The following is a 22628-nucleotide window of genomic DNA, read 5'->3' on the forward strand; positions in this document are numbered from 1 at the left end:
TTGATGAAATTTTCAAACTGCATCGGACATAATCGGTAATGCATCGGTAAAGTACTCCTAATTGATGTACTTTTCCTGGATATTTTTGAAAAATATTTTTTTCTTTATCCGATAGCTTGTTACATGGTTAGAGGCCAAACGGCAACAGATATCGTCTTTCGGTTTTCGAAAACCCTCTCATAAATCAATATTACAATATCAATGTACAGTGAGTGTCAATAGTTTGTTGCCTAATGGATGTTTGAGAAATCAAGTGAAAAAAATGATAGAAAAAAATACTTTTCCAAATTTTTCTTTTTGCAGATGAGTTCCTTGTAATCCGTAGATATTATTTATAATTTTCAAAAAAATTAATTAATTTTATTTCATATCAAAAATAATTGTTTTCCAAAAGTTGGTCATTTTTTGAAAAATCAAAAGTTTGTTGCCTCATTAAAAAAACTAATTCAAAATGGTGAAAACGTGCAACCAACTTTACGTAAACCGGTTACATTTTGAGCTTATGTCATTTGATAGGCAAATGGTGGATTTGTACATTTTTAAGGCTGTCAATGGTAAATATATAGGTGTAAGAGTGATGATAAATAACAAGAAATAATCAGTTTTTTGATAATTCATAATTTAGGTTATAATGGCAAATTACAAAAAGTTGAAAGGTGGGATATTGTCCAGGGATACTGCTGGAAGGAATCGGCGTCGCTTAATTGCCAAATTTTATGGAAATTCATGAAAAGTTATACATAAAATGGTCAAATATTATAGTTATGAGGCACGAGTACATCTGAAAAACGCTACTGGTAGACCCAGGGTTTCGACTCAGAAAGTCGATAACCACATTCTAGGTATCTCTGATAGTAACCCCATGATGTTTGCTTCAAAAATTCAAAGTCGGCTGATTACAGAAGACATACAGGCTTCAAATGCTTCGAAAATCAAACTCAAAATGAAAGAAAATATAAGAATAGGTACTTGACTCGCAAGATTCCATTGGTAAGCAAAACCAAACTGCGTAAGAGGTTGTATTTTTACGTTTTTAGCATGCTCCAAGTGAATTTACAACCTTTTAACCAGATTGGTTTTGTTTACCAATGGAAACCTGCAAACCAAGTAATTATTCTTACCACTTTCATTAAATTGCGGTTGGTTTTGAAGCCTGTATGCCTTCTGTAACCAGCCGACTCTGAATTTTTGAAGCAAACATCATGGGGTTACTGTCAGAGATACCTAGAATGCGGTTATCGACTTTCTGAGTCGAAACCCTGGGTCTACCAGTAGCGTTTTTTAGATGTACTCGTGCCTCATAACTATAATATTTGACCATTTTATGTATAACTTTTCATGAATTTCCATAAAATTTGGCAATTAAGCGACGCCGATTCCTTCCAGCAGTATCTCTGGACAATATCCCACCTTTCAACTTTTTGTAATTTGCCATTATAACCTAAATTATGAATTATCAAAAAACTGATTATTTCTTGTTATTTATCATCACTTTTACACCTATATATTTACCATTGACAGCCTTAAAAATGTACAAATCCACCATTTGCCTATCAAATGACATAAGCTCAAAATGTAACAGGTTTACATAAAGTTGGTTGCACGTTTTCACCATTTTGAATTAGTTTTTTTAATGAGGCAACAAACTTTTGATTTTTCAAAAATGACCAACTTTTGGAAAACAATTATTTTTGATATGAAATAAAATTAATTATTTTTTTTGAAAACTATAAATAATATCTACGGATTACAAGGAACTCATCTGCAAAAAGAAAAATTTGGAAAAGTAGTTTTTTCTATCATTTTTTTCACTTGATTTCTCAAACATCCATTAGGCAACAAACTATTGACACTCACTGTATATTCAAGGTGAATGTTTCTTTCAAAAAATCCTATGACCGTAAAACATTTCGATAATCAGAGTTAAACCAATTTGGAGGGCCTATTCTTCAACAGATTTACTTAAAGCTTGATTTTTTCCATGGACTTGAAATGTCCAAACCGTTTGCATCGGGCTTAGTCAGTAATGAATCAGGAAAGTACCCGTAAATGATTTTCTTTTCTCGAATTTACTGTTTTATGTGTATATTTGTTACTCATGCCAATTTCTATTTCAGAATCGTTTCTTAGTTGTTTGTTAATTTAATCGATAACAAACCAGTATATACCTAAAACCTGGTATACTTTGCCATCCCTTTTTCTTCTTGAAAACTTTGTATAAGATACATTACACATCATTCTGGAATTATTCGTTCCGGATACGTTTATGTTACATTTCGTTCATAAAAATGTTTTTAAAAATAATAAATAATAACAATAATAATAATAATTAATTAAAAATATGAAATATTTCCTATCCAACAACATATCTAGGGGAAAGTGGGGCACCTTTGAAATTGGGATTTTCTCTTATTTTTAAATAAAATTGAGCCTAATCGTGATATAATTTAGCTGTATAAATAGATTGAGAAGCTAAATTATATTGATATGGCTCAGTTCCACTTAAACTTAGGAGAAAAATCCCAATTTCAAAGGTGCTCCACTTCCTCTTACATTTTTAAAATTTTGTATCAGGAATTCTTAATGCTTAAGTTTTTTTTTTGATTTTTCGATATTTAAATTTTAAATATTTTGTACGTGAAATTAGATTTTAAATTTCATACCAGGTATTTTTGGTTTTTGATAATTTTATACTTGAAAATTTCCTGTCCAGTTACATTGCCCCCTGGAATATTTCTTATTATTAAGATTTGATTAGGATTTGTCTATGGGTCGACTTAGACCTTCTAAATCCAAGCCACTTTATTTAGACTCATTGTGTACTCCCCATTACTCCACTTTTTATTAACCCCTATTTACCCCATAAGTTTCGTTCCTGCAAAATTTGTACCCGGTACTTTTTCCTGATGTTTCATATTGGAAAATTTTGTAAATTGTAAATATCATTTGGAAAATTTTCAATTCAATTTAACTTATTTTCACCCTATTTTAGCGTTTTTACCTACTTTTGAGATAAGAACGATAAAAATCTCTTTTTAGTACGAACTTGCACGACAAAAATGTACGTTTTTTATCCTGACTTACTCATACTAAAATCTTAGATGATTCCATGCTACAGGTTTAGGAAAATAACGTTTGTTCTATTTTAAATCGCTTCGGTAGCCCCGCTAGCCCCTATAATTTATAAGCATAATATTTTAAATGTTCTATCACGTTCTAATGTTCAAACAAAGCCACATCAAACTCAAACACTTATACATTGCACTGAAAGCCGAAGGAGCCAGAACACTTAATAATTCGCTCTGAAGACTTTGAGAATGCATATGAAACATATTTAATATGCAGCTCTAAATGGACCGTATAATGAGGCGAGAAAATATTTTAGGTTTTGGACATCTCGTACATTTTCAATCAGAAATGACTTCAATTGCTTTATAAATGTTGGTTTGAGTATAATCGGTTTCGATTAGCTAAAGAGAAGCCATGTACACTTCTCTAATTAGTTGCAGCAAATGGATGGCTCATTGAAAATTAGGGCAACGTTTCTACTGTGGCATTTCAATATATGACACTTTATTCAATTTTATGACTGTCTGCTGAAATATCAGCAATTTTCAGAATAATTGTTACTTTTGAGAGAGATATGATACAGTGTCTGATCGTAAGTTATTATAACTCTTATGATTTTCCTGAAATTATACAATACCTTATACATTATTGTTTGACTTTTCACTTTCTGCATAAATGTTAGTGAAACATTTTTTTTTCTTTTGATAAGAGTTTTTCAATAGAAGGAATGTTTGTTCCGGGAATAAAGTTTTATGTAAGAGAATTCTCATGAAATAGTTAAGTAAACTTGAAAGGTATCCCGATAAAACGTTTAATACATTATTGGTACAATATAGTACATCCTTATGAAATTTTAGTCGATTTTTTTAAAATTTTTTAAGACAGATTTTCAAAAATGGCCTTTTTTATCTTTAAATTTTACGCTAATTTCACTAATTCTTTATGAGCAATATTCGAATTAATTCGAATTCGAAATTCGAAAAAATAAAATTCGAAAAGATAATTCGAATTAAAAAACAAAAGTCGAATTAATTATTTTTGATTTTTTTGGTTTGTAGCCAGAAAGTTATTAAGATATTTTTAGTTTTCATTAAGTATGATGATATTTCATTAAAAAAAAGCTTTATAAAACTTTAATTTTAATATATTATATCGATTATATCATTTGAATAAATATTATGCCAATAGTGAGTTAATGTAATATTGAATGGATAAATTAATATTGGAAAAATCAATTTTCTCTGTGAATTCTCTCTGTACGTCAAAAGTGGTATGAGAGTAAGCGATAAATGTAACATTTTGTATCACGGAAAAATCCCATTATATTTCCATGCGCATTTTGTTGCAAGTAAATACTGAAATATTGAGATAAATCATTACACAAATAGAGCAATATTTTTGTATAGATGCGAAAAATGTGGTGAAATGTAGTTATTTTAGCATTCTCAACGGGAAATCAAACAAACATCTCTTCCGTGCAATCTCCTTGCGAGATGGTGTGCCGGGAGGAAATTAGGGAAGCTTATAATCATGCCAAAATGGAGAAGATGAAGAGATCTCTTAGTGATTCCCGGTTGATGGACAAGGAATGGGATGGGATCATGGAGTGACGTCAGTTGGATTGGATATATGGATCAATTGAACTCTTTTAACAATTGCTATTTGGTGCATTATATTGTGGAAAACACAGAGTGCAGATAAACGTGAATAGGGGAAAGCAGGGTAGTTTCATATAGGAGAGAGTTTTCACACTTTTCGCATCCTGTTTTTATATGCTTAAATAGTCATCATTATTGCAGAGATGTGCAAGAACCGTTTGAAACCGAACAAACGTCAAATGAAACTTGTACGTCAATGATCAAAACGATACTTGGACAAACTTATTTTGACGTTTATTCGGTTTCAAACTGTTCATGAACACCCCTGCTTTATTGTATTGAAACACTAGATTGAAAGTTTTACGTACTTTAGGTTCTAAACCTGAATGAGGGGCAATTTCATACTAGTTAGTGTGATACTTTATTCCTTTACATCTAAAAAGATTGTATTCATATTTAGGTAGATTGTAAACGGTTTAAACTGAAGAGAATTAATTATTCAGTAAATTAAACAAGGCATTAGAAGTAATATCGACTGCTCAGAATATAAAACGAATAAGTCGCGAATGGTCAACTTTACAGGAGAGCGATTTCAAGCTGAGATTTCGCATGGCTGATAGTATAAGATTTTTAAGATTTAAAACCCTTATAACTTTGGGAATGATTAACTGTCCGGTTTAATATTCATAGGGAACCATCACCAACTCTTCACCAACGTCCGAAAGGCCAAGAACGAATTTTGTAAAAAATCAATCTATTTTTATTCCAAAAAGTTGATGTAATCATATACTATATTGATCAACTATACTGGACAAAATCCCGAACTCCAGAATTACGGAAATGCAAAATCCTGAATGGATCTGAATCCCGAAAAGCAAAAAAAAATCCTTGATGGGTCAAAATCCAGAAAAACCCAAATTCCAAAAATTCCGAAAAGCTAGAATATCGAATAGTCAAAATTGTAAAAAGGACGAAATTATACGGAGGATAATGTGTAGAATAATTTCCCAAAACACAGAAAATTTCTCTTCAACCCGACTAAGCTTGAATGCAATCCTAGGAGTGGTTGACACTTTTAAGAATTTGGGATTTTGGCTTTTCGGGATTTTGACCCATTCGGGATTTTGGGTATTCAGAATATTGAAAAATATTCTGGCTTTTTCGGGATTATGATCTTTTCCGGGATTTTGGCATTCAGGATTTTTCTTTTCGGGATTTCGACGCATTCTGGATTTCGACTCATTGAGGATTTTGGCGCATTTGGGATTTTGACCCATTCTGATTTTTGACTTTTCGGGATTTTGACGCATTCGGGATTTCGACTCATTCAGTGTTTTGGCGCATTTGAGATTTTGGCCAATTCTGAATTTTGACTTTTCGGATTTTGTTTGTTTCAGGATTTTGACGCATTTGAGATTTTGTATTTTCAAAATTTCGACTCACTCGGGATTTTGGCCTTTCCGAAATTCTGACTTTTAACAGAATTTTGACTTCAGGATTTTAGCTTTTCGAGATTTTGACACATTCGGAATTTCGACCTATTCAGAATTTTAGTGCATTAGGAATTTTGGTTTTTCGGGATTTTGGCCCGTTCTGAATTTTGACTTTTTGGGATTTTGGCCTTTTCGAGATTTCGGCTTTTCAGGATTTGACCATTCAAGATTTTGAATATTCAGAATTTCGATCCGTTCTGGATTTTGGCTTTTTTGGGGTTCTGTCCTTTTCCGGGATTTTAACGCATTCGGGATTTCGACCCATTTAGAGTTTTGGATCATTCGAGATTATGGCTTTTTTTTATCTTGATCCATTCGGGATTTTAGCTATTCCCAATTTCGATTCGTTTGGGATCTTGGTTTCCGGGATTTTGGGCTTTTCGGGATACTGGCGCTCGGGTTTATAGCTTTTGGAATTGTAAACCGGTACTAAGTCAAGTTTCTAAATTCCATATTACCAAAATAGACAAAAAGTTACGTAAGAATTGCTAGAATATTTTACTGATTAGAAATTATAGTGGTACATGTTTGCTCACATATTTTCTTCTGATAGGTCTCTGTTAAATATCGTGTAGAGAAAGATTTTTTAGCTTCTATTCTAATAAGGATTAGGTATTGGGTATTCCTCGATTTCCTCGCCCCCATTGATGCTTTTGCTTACTATCTTTTTGTAAAACTACTACAAAGTTCAACTCAAAATTCATTAGTGAAACTGCCCCACCCTCCCATATGTGTATAATTCATGGACTTTGATGCAATATACTCTCGGGCATCATCATCTCATCATCACCAACGTTGCAGCCATATATGATACACACTTTCATTTAATAATTTAATCGACATCGTGCGCACTCGCCTCATTCATTCTGTTCTCTGTGTAAATCGTTTCAATTTGTTGAACATTAAAGGCTCTACTCAACGCCATTGCCATCAGCGTCGTTGGTTTCGTCGATTAAAATGTTTTCACTCCACTTGATGTTATTTTGTCGATTGTGTTTCGCAGGCTGAGTGAGAGGATATGGTAATCCATTGTACATGATTCCCTGTATATATGAAGAGCTCAACATAAAATGAATTTGTATAGCCGTGCCTCGTCTATTTATTTGCTTCCCTGTCTTCATTATCAACAATATCGATAATATGCGGGAATTGTGAGCCATCATGCCATCGGAAAACTGCTGTACACCAAACGTTATTATGTCATTTATTATTATTATTCTGACTGAATGAATTGTAAAACATTTGTGACCATTTAGACACAATATTTCTCAATGAGGGATCATGATAATATTCTCAGCTGTGATCAAATATACATCATTATAGCATATTAATGGCATGTATGAGGATTATCTAAAATGTTTAGTGCCAACTATCAAGACAGAAAGTTAACTGTCTTATTTATTGCAAACAATGATTAGTAAAAATTTATAATTGGCCTTATGGAACCTTCCGCAAGGGAGATCATAGTGTCGGAAATTTAATTACAGTAAGGAAAAATTACAAAACTTTGGGTGAGAAAAAGCACTTTGTGAACATCTTACCGAAATTACTCTTTATTTTATTGTCGAATCTTCCTGCTGATGAGTCGTATATCTAAATAGAAAAATTATTTAGTAAATATTGGAAGATGTATTAAGTATTTCCTTGTTAAGTTCCCACACAATCTTTTATAGCTTCTTCTCACTTTATTCGACGCGAGAGAGATGAATAAGCCCATTATCCATCAATTTAACAGGCACAACGACTTATTTTGACGGTTGTTGCTTTCGGCCAGCTTTCTACACTCAGACAAATATACCATGATACACAAAATCCTTTTTATTGTGAGAATTTTTTTATTTGTTTCTATTTTTTAATTGCTATATTGGAATTTTCGGTTGAAAATCTGAACTTTCATGTTTACACTCATTCAAATACTGGTTTAATTCCTACACTAAATGGGGTTAAGTAGTAAAAGGGGTGGCAAAGCGCCGCAGGCTTTGCGAAGTGCTTGAACTAATGACTTAAGATGCTATACCTCAAAAGAATTTTGCGTCTTTCACTGGTTATTGGTTCTTATTCGAATCGATTCAAAACATTGCCCAAATTACTTTAGGCGTAGTATAATTGAATATCGGATAAAAATTAGTTATCGGATATAAATCGGTTCATTACCGGTTCATAATCAATTGGAATCGGTTCATGCTTGTCAAGAGTTCCAAGACCTTTTCCAACGAGCCCAGATATAATACCAATCGGTTGTAAAATTCCTCTCTAGAACCTTTTAAACTTGTGATCTTAAAAAACCTTGAAAACCATTATTAAGAATGATACAACGGGATTTTCGTATATGGACGAAATGTTCGTCTAGGTCTAGATAATATCTAAAACAATTCGAGCAATCTCAGCAAAACTGAAACTCGAAGATATGTTGACAAAAGCGGTCTCCGGGGTGCGAAAGTTCGATCAGTAAAAAACGAGAAGGCGCTATTTTGAGTTACGAATTCCAAAATTATATATAAATAGCTAATAAAAGGTTGATGGCTTCAAGGACCCTTGAAGCTAATCTTGATGATGAAGGTTGGATCGTCACCATAAAATAAAGTGATTTTTAAAATTATTGTTTGCTTTTTACTGTTTTTTTTTTGCAAAGTGTTTTTCATTTTACTAATTGAATAAGGTAAAGTTCTCTCGCTCGACCGGTAGATTTATTTATTCAATTTATTTATAATTGCTATATAATATATTGCGTATGATCTAACACTAATAGGTTAATCATTCCATGAATAATACGAACCAGATTCATAGAAATTGACAAAATTGACCATAAAACATTCAAAAACTGATCCACCGGTCGAGTCGACACTGAGAGAAATCCGAAAAAGTTAAAATAGCATTCCGGAAATGTTAATTTTACCCTGCAATATTAATCCAAAATCGGCGTAACGTGTAAATATTACCCTTTTTAGGTGTATTAGGGATTAAAGTCACCCTTTTTCATGTTAATTTTACCCATAGAAAAGTGCAAAACTAACATTAAAAAATGTTGATATATTTTTACACCTAAAAAGTGTTAAATTTATGAGGAGAAAAGGTAATCGCACCCCCTTTTTTTCTCAGTGGAGGAACCCGGTCGAGTGCGGGTACTTTACCTTATATATTGCAAAGGATAATTCGTAGAAAGGAGTAAATAAATTTCAAAAAAATTTTTTTTTGTGGTGACTTTCCAACCTTCATGGTCTTACCTCATATAAACCGATAATGAAGCAGATAACGAAATGTCCTTGTTTTAATTCAAAAGTAATTAGGAAAAAACTTCGTGGAAAGCTCGACCTCGTGAGAACGATTGACTCTGTTTTCTATAAATTGAACTATAAACTTTCTCGTCAAAGTCATTAATGCGTAATCAATTTATAGGACATAGCATAAACGATTTCGTACTCGAACGTTCTTCAAAGTTGGGAAACTGCCACCATTTCTTATTAATCGATTTTAGTTGAGTGTTCAAGTACATGTTTTTCTATATTTGTCAGAAAATTTAATGTAAATTATATTGATCGAAACAAATCGTAAAATATTATTAATGACATCAATTTTCGAGCTGAGCTATTGCTAATTGCCAAATAGAGATGTGTTTGTGATTAATATAGCCTGAAAAGACAAATTCCGAAGACGATACCATAAAACGAATTTTAAATGTTTCTTTTCGATGGTGTATTTGACACTCAAAGAATAGAAAAAGATTTTAAGCCCGCCCATTTATTGTTAATTCTATTTGTTGAATAAATTTTCTATGTCGAATGTAATTTTCTTTTTATTGAGCTCAAAGTTAAACACAACACATTTTTTTCCCTGACATCATGATGACTCTTCCAATTTGAAAAATTCATTTAGAGCAATACTGTCTATTAATGGTGTATGATCCCAGGTGTACAGAGAGTTTGACGATAGAGATTGTGGATGAATACAAAAAAATACATAAAATAAAATTTGTGAACTCGAAGTAATTGAAGAATGGATATTATTTATTTTACATTTAATAACAATCTTGGAGTACAATGCTCAACATTTTGTGGAGTGGCTTGTGCGAGGAAAAAGAATCCATAAATGAATGTTTCATTTTAAATAAAGCATGTGTGATTTATGTTATTGGACTCCAAAGAATGTTTCACTTGACATATTCGCATCATCATCACGCTAATTGAAATCAACGGGCTCTCTTGAACGCTATAAAATACATTCCCCAACGAATTCCTGCTGAATTCCGTTCAATTACCATTTGCTACAGAAATCACTTGACAAGACAAGCGGAATAGCTGAAATCGCTTCCTCTACCCATCCAATAACATGTTCACATTTTCTAATATGTACTGCCATAGATATGCACATATCAATCTTTTGACTATAGCCCCATGAAAAGTACACTCTTGAGCATACATATTCTCAAGTAAAATAAGTTTATTCTGATGCTGAGGCACATTGGAGGAAAAACATATATAGGTTCTAAATTTAACCCAGCAATTATTCGCTGCAATTGCATTGAAATGGCTCTTGCAAAAGTACCTTGCGACTTTATATTGTGTGTAACAAAACCAATATTGCAAATGTATAACAACATTGAGGGGGAAATATTATGTTTTGTCGAGAATACACGATATAGCCACATCATATTAATTTATTATTGGCAAGTGTGCTAAATGAAATAAATTCATCGATTATGGGAATATGCCAACAATAATGAGCAACCATTCATTTTGCTACTCCTGATGTTGACTTTTTGTCTTAGAAATATATCACATTTGAATTTTGATGGTATAATTTACTAAAACATTTAATTTTAGATTATGTAGTTATTTAGAATTATTTTTGCTTCGCCAGATTCATCATCGAAGTCCTACAAAAGAAAAAAGTCAACAGAGTCAAGTGATCAATTTTCTAACAATGTACTACCTGTGCTATCGAATGACGTGGCTAAAGATCCTGCGACACAGAACAACTTGAACCAGGAAATTGGGGAGGATTCGTGTGAGGAGTCATCCCAAGATTCTCGAAGGAAGAAGAAAGCTCGCACAACTTTTACTGGAAGGTTAGTACTATTGCACTATATCTGAGAGAAATCCGAAAAAGTTAAAATTACATTCCGGAAATGTTTATTTTACCCTGCAGTATTGATCCAAAATCGGTGTAAATATTATGCTTTTTAGGTGTATTAGGGATTAAAGTTACCCTTTTTCATGTTAATTTTACCCTTAAAAAGGTGTAAAATTAACATTAAAAAGTATTGATATATTTTAAATTTGAGTTTTAGTGACACTTTATTTTTTAAATTATTGACCAATATATTGCTGCATAAAATGATTTGTTTTAAGGCTCACTTTTCATGTGTCATTATTTTTAATTACATAATTTTCACTTTTTTTCAGACAAATTTTCGAACTAGAAAAACAATTTGAACTGAAGAAATACCTAAGTTCCAGCGAGAGAGCAGAGATGGCGAAATTATTAAATGTAACAGAAACACAGGTGAGTTAGTTATTTGTTGGAATTCTTTATTAAGTGAGTCCAGGGTATGAATTATAAGATTCGTGAGTTACTCACATAACAGATTCACGACTCTAAGATCACTTTTAGTAAGCGTTTTGCGAAGCTGTCATGAAAACTATATTGTGCTTCCTTAGGTGCTGTAAAAGTTTTACATGACACTTTACACTAAAAATTAACGAAATTATTACAAAAGACTATTTAAAAGCCGCGAGTTTCTCACGTGAGAAACTCACACATCTCAGAATTCATACCCAGGGTATTATTTAGCCAGAGAAATTTTTTTCGCATATAATTTGTGAAAAAAATGATAAAGTCTGTCTAATCATTTTATGCTTTATACGTAATTAAGATTAGGACGTTGACTGTGTGGTACCGTATACTTCAAACCTGTAAAATCTCTGATCTGTCCTAGAGATGATAAAGAAAAAAGTATGATATATTGGCTACATGTGCCCCGTATAGGGTAGACATAGATAATTTCGGGACACATATTGTCACAAATTGCTACCATTTTTTCAATCAAAATTTTAAGCCTGACATACCAAATATTATTTCACTAAATATATATTAAAGTCCTCTTAAGTTAAATAAGTCACTTAAACTAAAGAAAGACTTTAAATACCTCTAAAACACTCTGAAAAATTCCATTTCAGCAATACAACTTTCGAATATCAAAACTTAGAATATCGGTTCGAGAAAGCTTTTAGGCTTCAAATACACTCTGGCTTTTAACATTTTATATTTTTTCCACATTCGTTTCTTGAATTTGACATATTTTTTTCAGAAAATGTGTAACTTAAGACTTGCTATTTAAATACCTTCCCCTTGATAAGGCAGATTCATTAAAGAAATATGGAAAAATTATGAAGTGTTGTTCGAAGCCAGAGTCTGTATGAAATCTGAAAGCTTTCCCTTAGTAGTTTTCTACCTAAATATTATCCACTTATTATCCGAAAAACGTTGGTTATTTTAGTCTTTCCCAGAAGACTGGATATTATCTGCCTTGAGGCTTGTTTTAGTGTCCTTTACTTTACATAAAAAATATATATCATTATTATCCAAGTGACAAATACTTCATAATCAACTGTATTAAACCATAAAAAAGGTCAAACTATAATTTTTCGACTAGCAACTCTGAAAGTTCAAATAGAGGAAAGTGCTCTACATTCAGACGATTTAACTTATACGGACAACTCATATTTTTCTATATTCTTAATGGACTTGCCCATTGAAACTTATAAGGTAATTAAAGCATTGGACTTGCTATTAAGTAATAATATAACGGGTCAAATTAATAAAAAAATATATTAAAAAATAAGTTTTTCGAAGCTTGACTCGTTCGAAGGTAGCGCGTGTCTGAAAGTTAAGCCAAAATTATTGTGGATTAAAGTTGTCTATAAATCACCACAAAACCATCTTGAAGTCGAAAATTGTTCAATAAGAGGGTTTCAAAAAATTATTAACCTTTTAATTAATTGATTGAACAATATTTTAATAATTAATAAACATTTAATAAACATTTATTCATGCCCCAAGCAAAGCATTTTACAATTAAGGGACTATACAAATTAAGGGACTATACAAATCGGGCGAAAATTAAGCTTTGACCTTCATTAATGCAAGATGGCGATTTTTCCATTGATAGATGTCTAAGGACGAAATGTTCAGCTAGACTACCTCCAAAATATATCCAAAAATGAACGAAATCGTCAGGGCCAATTTTTTGCAAAGTTCGAAAAACCTCATTTTTGACCTATTTTTGGGCGATAGGGAACGCATGAAAGGGGAGGGGGGAAAAATAAAGAGATTGGGTTCGAGATACTGTCATTTGAGGAGGGTCATCGAAGACCGGAAGTTGATATCTCTTACCGTTTAAATTGTATATGGATCAAAAGGCTGAAAAAGTGCAAAAAACAGTATTTTCAAAATAAATCTATTATCGTTACTTTTCCGATCCATTACCGATTATGACCGATGCAGTCGTGTTCAGAATTAAAATACTAATATAAAAATTATAATTTGTAAAGCAATGAGGCTTTACAGAGGGGATTCTGTTGAGGACTCAGAGCTTAAGTGGCGTGAAACAATGACCCACCGCACGAGCCGTGACACTTTACTCAACAGCCAGAGCCATACTGAATATCTCTCTCTGCCGATCGATAGATAGTAAAGTCCTGAAAAGGATGAAATTATATGGAGGATAATGTGTAGAAAAATTTCCCAAGATGCAGAAAATTTCCCTTTGCTTCCAGCAAGCGCGGGTGCAATCGTGGGAGTAGCTATGACACTTTTAAGAATTCGGGATTTTGGCTTTCGGGATTGTGACTGAGACCCGAATTAATAGCTATAATAGGGATCTTTGTCCACTGAAGAAATGATCGATATAAGTCCAAGTAGTGTAAACATAAATATATCAGTGTTCCGTTCTACCCCATGTTTACTACTGCTCCAATCTCCCCTACCTATGACCGGAAAAATCTGCATATTGAATTATTGAAAGTTAAATGTATTTGGAGGGCTCATTTTTTTTTACCGATTTGGTTAAATTTGTATTTTTTGGAAAGGTATTGATATTTCGAATCCGGCTATGTCATCAGTCCTAATCGGTATAGTAAATTCGTCAAGTAATAGTAATTGATTTAATTTTCTCGATTATTCCTTTTTATTTGTGCGTCGTCGGAATGTTACTTATGTCAAAAAGATTATGTCATGCACACTTCTTAACTATTTTTTTAGTTCGGAAATGATTTATGATTGTTAATCAATTTAATCGGTAATAAACGGTTATACACCCAAAAATTATGCGATAAGTTAATTCACAGATAGCTCTCTCTCGTATATAGGGATGAGTTCCTACTTTATTTAAATAATATTTTGCTCAATGTACATTCTAAGGTGAACTATCCACTGTCTGATTCAACCCCTGACTAATTATGCCCCATTTCCCCTATACGTTTTAATAAATAAAAAATACAGTCTTCAGGATATTTATATTTAAAAAGTACACTAATCTAATTGACTGTAAAACACAAAATCATAGTAGAAATTTCAATAATGATTAGTCAATAATTAGTTTATGGTATTGGTTAAATTTTCTATTTATAAACATAAATTAAACCCTTCTATTTAATTCTATGTTTTCCGAGTTATGATTATACACGAAGACCACAATATCATCAAATATGGGGATGCTTCTAAAATTATTATAAACTAATACGATGCACAAAGTGTAATCGATATAGATATTCTCGACTCACACAGTATATGGTGAAAATTTTGTGATTGGTAAATTATTATAATAACCATTTATCTCGTTATTAAGTACATAAGATGTCTTATTCCTGACTTTAGTGTCGGTGACAGGTAATTTATGGTTCCGCAAATCAGTTATTTAGAGCTATCTATCTGAGAAATTGATATAGTCACTCACTATTCGAGTGGAATTTGCATTTATATATGTGTAGGGTTATGCGCATGAGGGGTGGTGGGTGATATTTTATATGCATACATATGATGAATTTGTATATTATGTTTCTACTATTGTTCAGTGTTTCTACAATGGACGGAGTGGGATCATTAAGTCAGGTTAAGATTAAACAATTTGCACTTGTGAATATCACAGATTTGACTCATGTAGACAAATTTTCCGGATATTATGTGGGATATGTAACTGAATCGGTTAATGAATATACCTTGCAGTGGTATTGATTCATATAAAAATTATATTATTGCAATTATATTTGATACTTTATCGTGATATATAAGATTTGTTGGTATTGTACACATCCCTTTTATTATGTATTTGCATAATTGATTATATCGTGCTCAAGTTCTATATCACATTATCTCTGGATGTTGTAAAATGTATTAACAATTGGATTCACTAGTGCTTAATCTCCATCATTTTGATTAAAATGTACGCTATATGTGTTACATAAATAGGTAGTTCATTATATGATAGAGACACTTAAACTGAAATAGCCTGGCTATATAAAACCCAATGCAGTCCAATGTTAGTGTCTTTCGACCACAAACACAGCCTGTTGCAATGAAATCAGTTATACTAATTAAGCTCATAAATCTCCAATCAACGACAAAAGCACACTCCATCGTTCTATAGAGTGCAAATAGCGCCTAAATTTGCTAACAATTTCACATGGGGGGATGGAAAATTTTATGTGGCGCGGAGGAGGAGGGGGCGGGGGGGGTGCAAGGGGTGAGGTTAAATTTATTTGTATTTGTGGGGTAGATAGAAACGAATTAAAATTCAATTTTGGATTATGTGTAAAGTTGTGAAATGCTTTATAATTTATACATCTTCTCCCCAAATTGATCTATGTGATGTAAATGCAAGTGCATCGGTGTTCAGTTGCATAGAGTCATAAATACATGGGACTGCATGCGCGCCTATAATTAACAATTTAATTAATTAGACGAAGATGCTCTGTTTAATGAATTAATTATTGATATTAGTAGTTGCGCCCCACCATTGGAATTGGATGTAAATTAAGTTCCGAAGATTGTTGAGTAGTACTGTCTGATAATAGAGGGGGGACATGTCAATACAGCCCATTCTATAAATATAGCAACGTATTAGAGATAGCCAGCCGGGTCTCATGTGGATACTTAACAGATGAGTGGGGAGCATAAAAGCGAAAGAGTGGGGCAGTGTGAGTTGGGAGGTGGAGACCCATGGGAGGCATCTTGAATCATACACTTGCGCATACAATGTCTCAATTCCCGTATACATACAATGAACCATCTCTGGGCTGTTTATTGAACTATTAAATCTACATAATTATATGTGCATCTTCAGTGTATGATTTTGTCGACTTGCATTTTACACAACATAACTACCGAATGGTTCAACTGGGATATGATTTTGGGCCCTTGATATCAAATGGTCTATACAAGATTGTATGGCACAGATTCTGACCAGGACCACATTGGTGTAGGAAGTATCCACAAACTGTCCCAACTTGAAACAATAGCCGGAAATTAAAGAGAAAAGACGGAAATGTGTATGCTAAATTAATTTATTATAGGGGATTACAAGAGATTTTGCACGTTAACTTAACACGGCACTAACTTTGCAAGTGGTAGGGTAGCGGCATTACTTATGGCCACATTAAGGACATATTTACTCACAGCTTCTTTTCTTTTTGACTATATATAAGATAAAATTTTAACTGTAATTTCTTTAAAGTACCTCCTTTCGATATATAACGGTGAATGTATTAGGAAATTTCCTTAAGCCTCAGAAAAAGTATGATTTTTCCCAAAATGTAAAATTCATAACTTGTGGCCACTTTTACGAACTTATGGCCACAATGTAAAATGATGCAAAATAAACTTAGAAATAAAATATTTAAAGTGCAAAAGAAAAGATAAAGATTTTAGGTAGTTTCATAAATTTTTATTATTTTTTTCTTAAGTTTTTATAGTTTTTATTCATGATTGTAGCATTGCACTCTTAATTGCTTGTCATCCTTCTATTCACTGAGGCCCGTCATCCGTTTTTTATAATGAAAAATGCATATTTGACTGCATGAAAAACCCACCTCATAATTCTCTCTGTCTCCATTTGTAAGGGCATTGCGAAAACCTTCGTGGTCTGATATTTCTTCCGGATCCTTTCCGGAGATTTTATTGAGGAGAGTTGTGAGAGGCATGTGATGCACGTGAAATACTCTGTTCGCGGTCATTGCATTATCAATGCCTTTTAATGCCTGTGAGTTGAATATTGAGACTCTTTTTTGTTTCTTTATATTTCTTTACTAGTATCATTGTCCTAAAATAGTGAAAAGGAAAAGTTAGGTTATCTGTAACAAACTACAAATTCATGAGATAAAAGTGCAACTCTCGAGGAATCTTGAAATCAGATTTTACACTACATTTATTTATAAACAATTTTATATTGCAATTTCATTACTTACCTTAAATTTCATTAAATGTTTGCCAGAAAACACCGAACTATTGAATAAAAATAATACAATTGACAACTCTCCAAATGAAAATAGTGTCACATATGGTGTGAGGGCGCCACACGTCGAATACCGTGGCCACAAGTCTGTAATCCTATCAATTTGGTCATAACTTATGGCCCCATCTTAATTTTATATTTGTTGTTTAAAAAATGATCAAAATTTAATAGTAAAAGAACATATAGTTATTAAGGAAAGAAGTTTTGAAAAATAGTACTAAATATTTTCGATTGAACATACAATATTTAATTGTTAAAATTTTTGAGATCGTTAGTAAATTTCTTAACGATTTGACGTATTTTTAATCATAATCCGCATCAGTAAAATATTTTCAAAATCAAAATAAATCAATTTAAAATTTTCATTTAATGATAGCACATCAAATATTGGTAAAATTTTGTGGTTCTTTGAAATCATTTTGTGAGAAAAAATTGAAGATTTTTTCCGGAGAGGTCGCAAGTATAGACTGGCTATAAGTAATGCCACCACCCTAAAGCAGCCATGTCGTCTCTCTAACTGAATTTTAACTCCATTTATCCATCAGTGGTACGATACGTTTTCAAGTTTGTGTTAAAAAAATATGGATAAATATATATACCAGAGATATAAATTTTTGAATTTTAGAAAACAGCAAAAAACTAAAAATGCATATGATATTAAAAAATTCGGACATGACCCGGACAATCGAATTTCAAATTTGAGACCCTTAAATGATTCTCTAACAAGTTTTTGCACTCTCGTCAGAAACACCCACAAAAACCTAAATTTTGTCGCACAATGTAATTTACCTAAATATTCAAATTGTTCAGTTTGATTGGAAATAATATACAAAAACAAATAAAACAATGTTTTAAGCCAGAAAAAAATCACAAAAATATTCCTCTCTTTTAATTTAAATCATTCTTTTTTCTAATTGTACTTCAATATATAGTGAAGTGTTAAAGTTGCTTTTTAAATGTTCTGTAGATAATATCTATTAGTGTAAATGATACAATTTGAGTTTAAATCGATTAATTAAAATTTTAATGACGTCATTTGTTCTATTTATTCTTATTTAATAGTTAATAAAAGTTTATTATGAACTAAGTATTTTTTATTTATTATGAGTATTTTTAATCAATAAATTTGTGATTTAAAAAAAATACGTTAATAAATTAACGAATGTAAAGATCCGGATCTGGCAATTTATTCTCTTTCTGGATTGAATTTGACAAGATCATATATCATATTTGTATCTAATTATCATATTTTTTTTATAGAAAATTTTGGCTTTGCTATTCATAATAATGTTTATAATTCAAATTGATCTTTCGATGAAATAGAGACAGTACTTAAGTGTAAAATAATAATTTGAAATGGCTTTCAAGAAACATTTAACAAACAGCTTGCTTCCACAAGAGCTCCTACTATTTTCGGTTGAACTGAACGCTTTATCTTGGGTCAATTGTTGTGGAAATTAATATTTATGCGACTATGAATACATGAATAGTTGAAAGTCAAAGAGATTTAAATGTATAATTTCATGCCACAATAACAGATCATCTGTCATGAATTAAATTGAACTACATTGTAGGCTATTTCTTTTGACTTTTCGCCCACGATGTCTTGGTTACAAACAGTGAGTAGCATAAGAGATCTATTTTCTTAAGCTAACCAAACAACTATGAGTATCAAGTCGTCGTGTGACAGCATTTAAATTCCCCTTTAAAGATATATTGCAATAAATTGCTGTAAGGCGAATTAAATAATTAAGATATTCCTACCTGACTTTCATGCACAAAGTCTGATGACTGATTTTACATAGAATTTCTATATAAATTGGTACAACATGTATAGCTTGAGCAGATACAATAATGATAATCACAAATCTCTCTAATGTATGTAGACCTCAATTAGTTCTAAATACCAATTAATACAAATTAGTATGCGGATATCAGGCCATTGTATCTGAATTCTGGCATAAGCGATTATCTCGACAAGTGTGTTATATTATTTAACATCAACTCCATCCCAATATTCATCCTTATGCACTGACAATGCAAGTGCGTATGTGGATATGTTAATAATGAAGGATTGGGGTGAAGTACTGCCTGATTCTATGTACCATTTTCCCCCCAGAGATTATCAATTTATATAGTCTACCTGTCCGTGGAATAGCTCTACAACATGCCACAACATTCTATACCTCATAGTGCAATATGCACAGATATTGATGATATACGCTATTGTATAATTAATAAGTCTATCCTATATTATGTTACATAAACACTCTGGTGGAGTTACTAAGCGTAGGGGTCCAGCAATTCCGGTGATCAGAATCAGAAATGTTGGAAAATAGCCTGAGGACTTGACCTTTTCATTTAATAAATAAATAATATATCTGTGCGTTTTTGAACAGTTGAATTTGGTAAATTAATATAAAATGTTATAAGTTTAGTTAAAAAAAAAATATCAATTTAATATTTGCGTAAAAACTTTTTCCTCAATAGGAATTTTTTTGTGGAAAATTCAGAAACACTACCACCTTCGCAGTTCGGGAATATCGGACTTTTGCGGCTTTGGAAAATTATCAGTCAAAATGGTCAAAACTATTGAGTGATTTTAAAATGCATGATAACTCCTATAAATAATTAAAACAAATAAATAAATGTTCCTTTTAAATACCGATGTAAAAATTTCTGTATTCGGATGCAGTGCTTAGAGTAAATGTCCTAATTCAAAACCATTTCCAGTTGCTTTAATTTTGACAGAAGATTCATCATTTTAAGTTAATATATTTCCGAAGAAAATTACGTAAATAAGCTCCTTAACTCTTCTAGAATGTTACTGTTCAGTGAAAATTCATTAGATATATTTTTAAAACTTCTTAAATATAAGAAAAATACACGAGTGCAAAATGCTTTTATTGGAAACAAATTAATCCAAATGGAGACAAGGGAAGTTTCTAATTGGAGACAAACAGTGTAAGTGAAACCGCGATGAAAAGCTTCCAAAACCCTGCTCAATTGCTCTTGAGTGTAGGATTTGTTCTTATTCCTGGTCTTTTCTCCTTTTCCATCTGAGATAATAAGAAAATCTCTAAAAGAAAAAATTCACACTTCCTGTATTTCCAATTGAAACATTTGCAGACACTTCAGAAAAACCCTTTATGTTCACAAAATAGGTAATTATTTCTGTTGAAAACTTCACGTACCGTTAACAATAAAGATTGGGACTTAATTGCACATAATTCTGCCAGAAATATTACATATATGTAAAAAAAACGAATAAAGAACAATCACCCTAATGTGTTTTTCATTAGAAACATGATTGATTGATGAAAAAGTCGATTGTGAAAACGTACACTTTTAATTTTTCTGAGAAATTTATAAATTAATACTTGTGAATATGAATGGTTTTTCGCTTTATTTGAAGCAAAATTAACTAAATAATGAAGCTGTGGTATAGAAAATATATAAATATAATAATTTACTACTGTATTTATCGCGAAAACAATGATGTTTCCATTTGGAGTAGCGAAAAGTTTCCATTTGGAACAGGTTTTGAATTAGCTTAATTTGCCCTACGGTGAAAATGAGGTGTAGGGGAAAGTACTCTCCCTTTGAACGTTCATGCCTTCGAATAATGTGAATTTCTTTTATCTTCCCTAAGGCATTTATACATAATTATCAATAATTGACGATAAGCTAATTTATAATTAATAGAAATGTGTAAGTCTCTCAGGAAAAATAGAAGAAAATCCACATTATTCGAAAGCATGAATGTTCGAAGGGAGAGTACTTTCCCCTACGTAAGTGGACAAATCTTGTACGTAGCTGAGCAAACCGGGATAGTTTTGTAAGAATTTCCATTAAATTTTCATTTTCCTGGAGAGGAAAATCAAAGGATTTCCAAATCAAAGGTGTGGTGGGATCACAAACCTATAAGTGAGAGATTTTTGGTATAATTGGTTTGGTTTGTGTGGCATTCGGTAAAGAATCTGGAATCTTGGACTTCATTTTCTGTACAGATCGGCAAAGGTTTTCCTTACACCATTTTTTTCTCATGAATAAAATTGCTTTTTTTCTCTGTTTTGAACTATTGATTAAGAATAATAGATTTCAAAAAAAAATTACAGATATAAATTGTGGTGTACCGTAAATGATACTATTGTCGGGCCGGGTATTAAACCCAGATACAGTTTGTATATCAGTCAGTCGATTGTAGCCAGCCTCTGAATAAAGATATAAGAATTATACATCACATACCTAAATAAATAATCAAGGGATGTAAATTACATATGAACCCAGTGGGTCAGTATTGCTGAATTTTACCTTGCTAGAACAAATTAATTTCTTAGAAGATGAAGGAAAATTAATTGAAAAAAGCATCTTAAGGGGGTAGCCTGAATTACGGGGTCAAAAAATAGATTTTTTATTTCCGCAATCGATAGGTAAATTTATCTAATAATATACCTATCGAGCAAATTTAGAAACTCTTCGTCGAATATTCAAAACTTCGAACAGCAATTATTCCACTTTTTATTTTTACGATTGTATCGAATAGTCGGGAAAGTTAATGAAATGCACCAATTAAAGTGAGTTAAGGCTTATTCATGCAGAATTAAACTTTCTTCTAGTTGAACCAAGAATTGAACTTAAATATTCTTTGACACCCTTTTTATATTCTTTATAGCTCGTTAAAGCTAATATTTTATCTTAAAATAAGTATTTAAAAAACAAAATATTAAAAAAGTTTCGGTTTGACGATTTTCTCCAGTTTTTTGTGGTTTCACTATGACATAGTGGCACTCAATGGGTCAAGTTGTAGAGCACTCGCTCTATGATGCAAGTGTCCCGGGTTCGAATCCCTTTAGGTCACCAGGAATTTTTCTGGCGTTAAACGTGTTCGGATTGCATCCAGTGAGCTTTACTGCACTTGATTCCACGGGCATGGGACTGACTACCTCATCCCCTAAAAGA

At 32.0% G+C, this 22628-nt stretch overlaps 1 protein-coding gene across 3 annotated transcripts in view; it reads left to right on the forward strand.

The window, feature by feature from the left end:
- Positions 1-22628, forward strand: part of LOC129810011 (barH-like 2 homeobox protein) — a 76767-nt gene that overhangs the window by 20950 nt on the left and 33189 nt on the right. For all 3 annotated transcript variants that reach the window (XM_055860194.1, XM_055860195.1, XM_055860196.1), the window contains 2 exons: positions 11018-11225; positions 11563-11662. In XM_055860194.1, coding sequence (XP_055716169.1) covers positions 11018-11225; positions 11563-11662 — 308 coding nt within the window. The remainder of the gene's footprint in view (positions 1-11017; positions 11226-11562; positions 11663-22628) is intronic.

Source organism: Phlebotomus papatasi, chromosome 1 (assembly GCF_024763615.1).
Source record: "Phlebotomus papatasi isolate M1 chromosome 1, Ppap_2.1, whole genome shotgun sequence".
NCBI classification, from domain to species: domain Eukaryota; kingdom Metazoa; phylum Arthropoda; class Insecta; order Diptera; family Psychodidae; genus Phlebotomus; species Phlebotomus papatasi.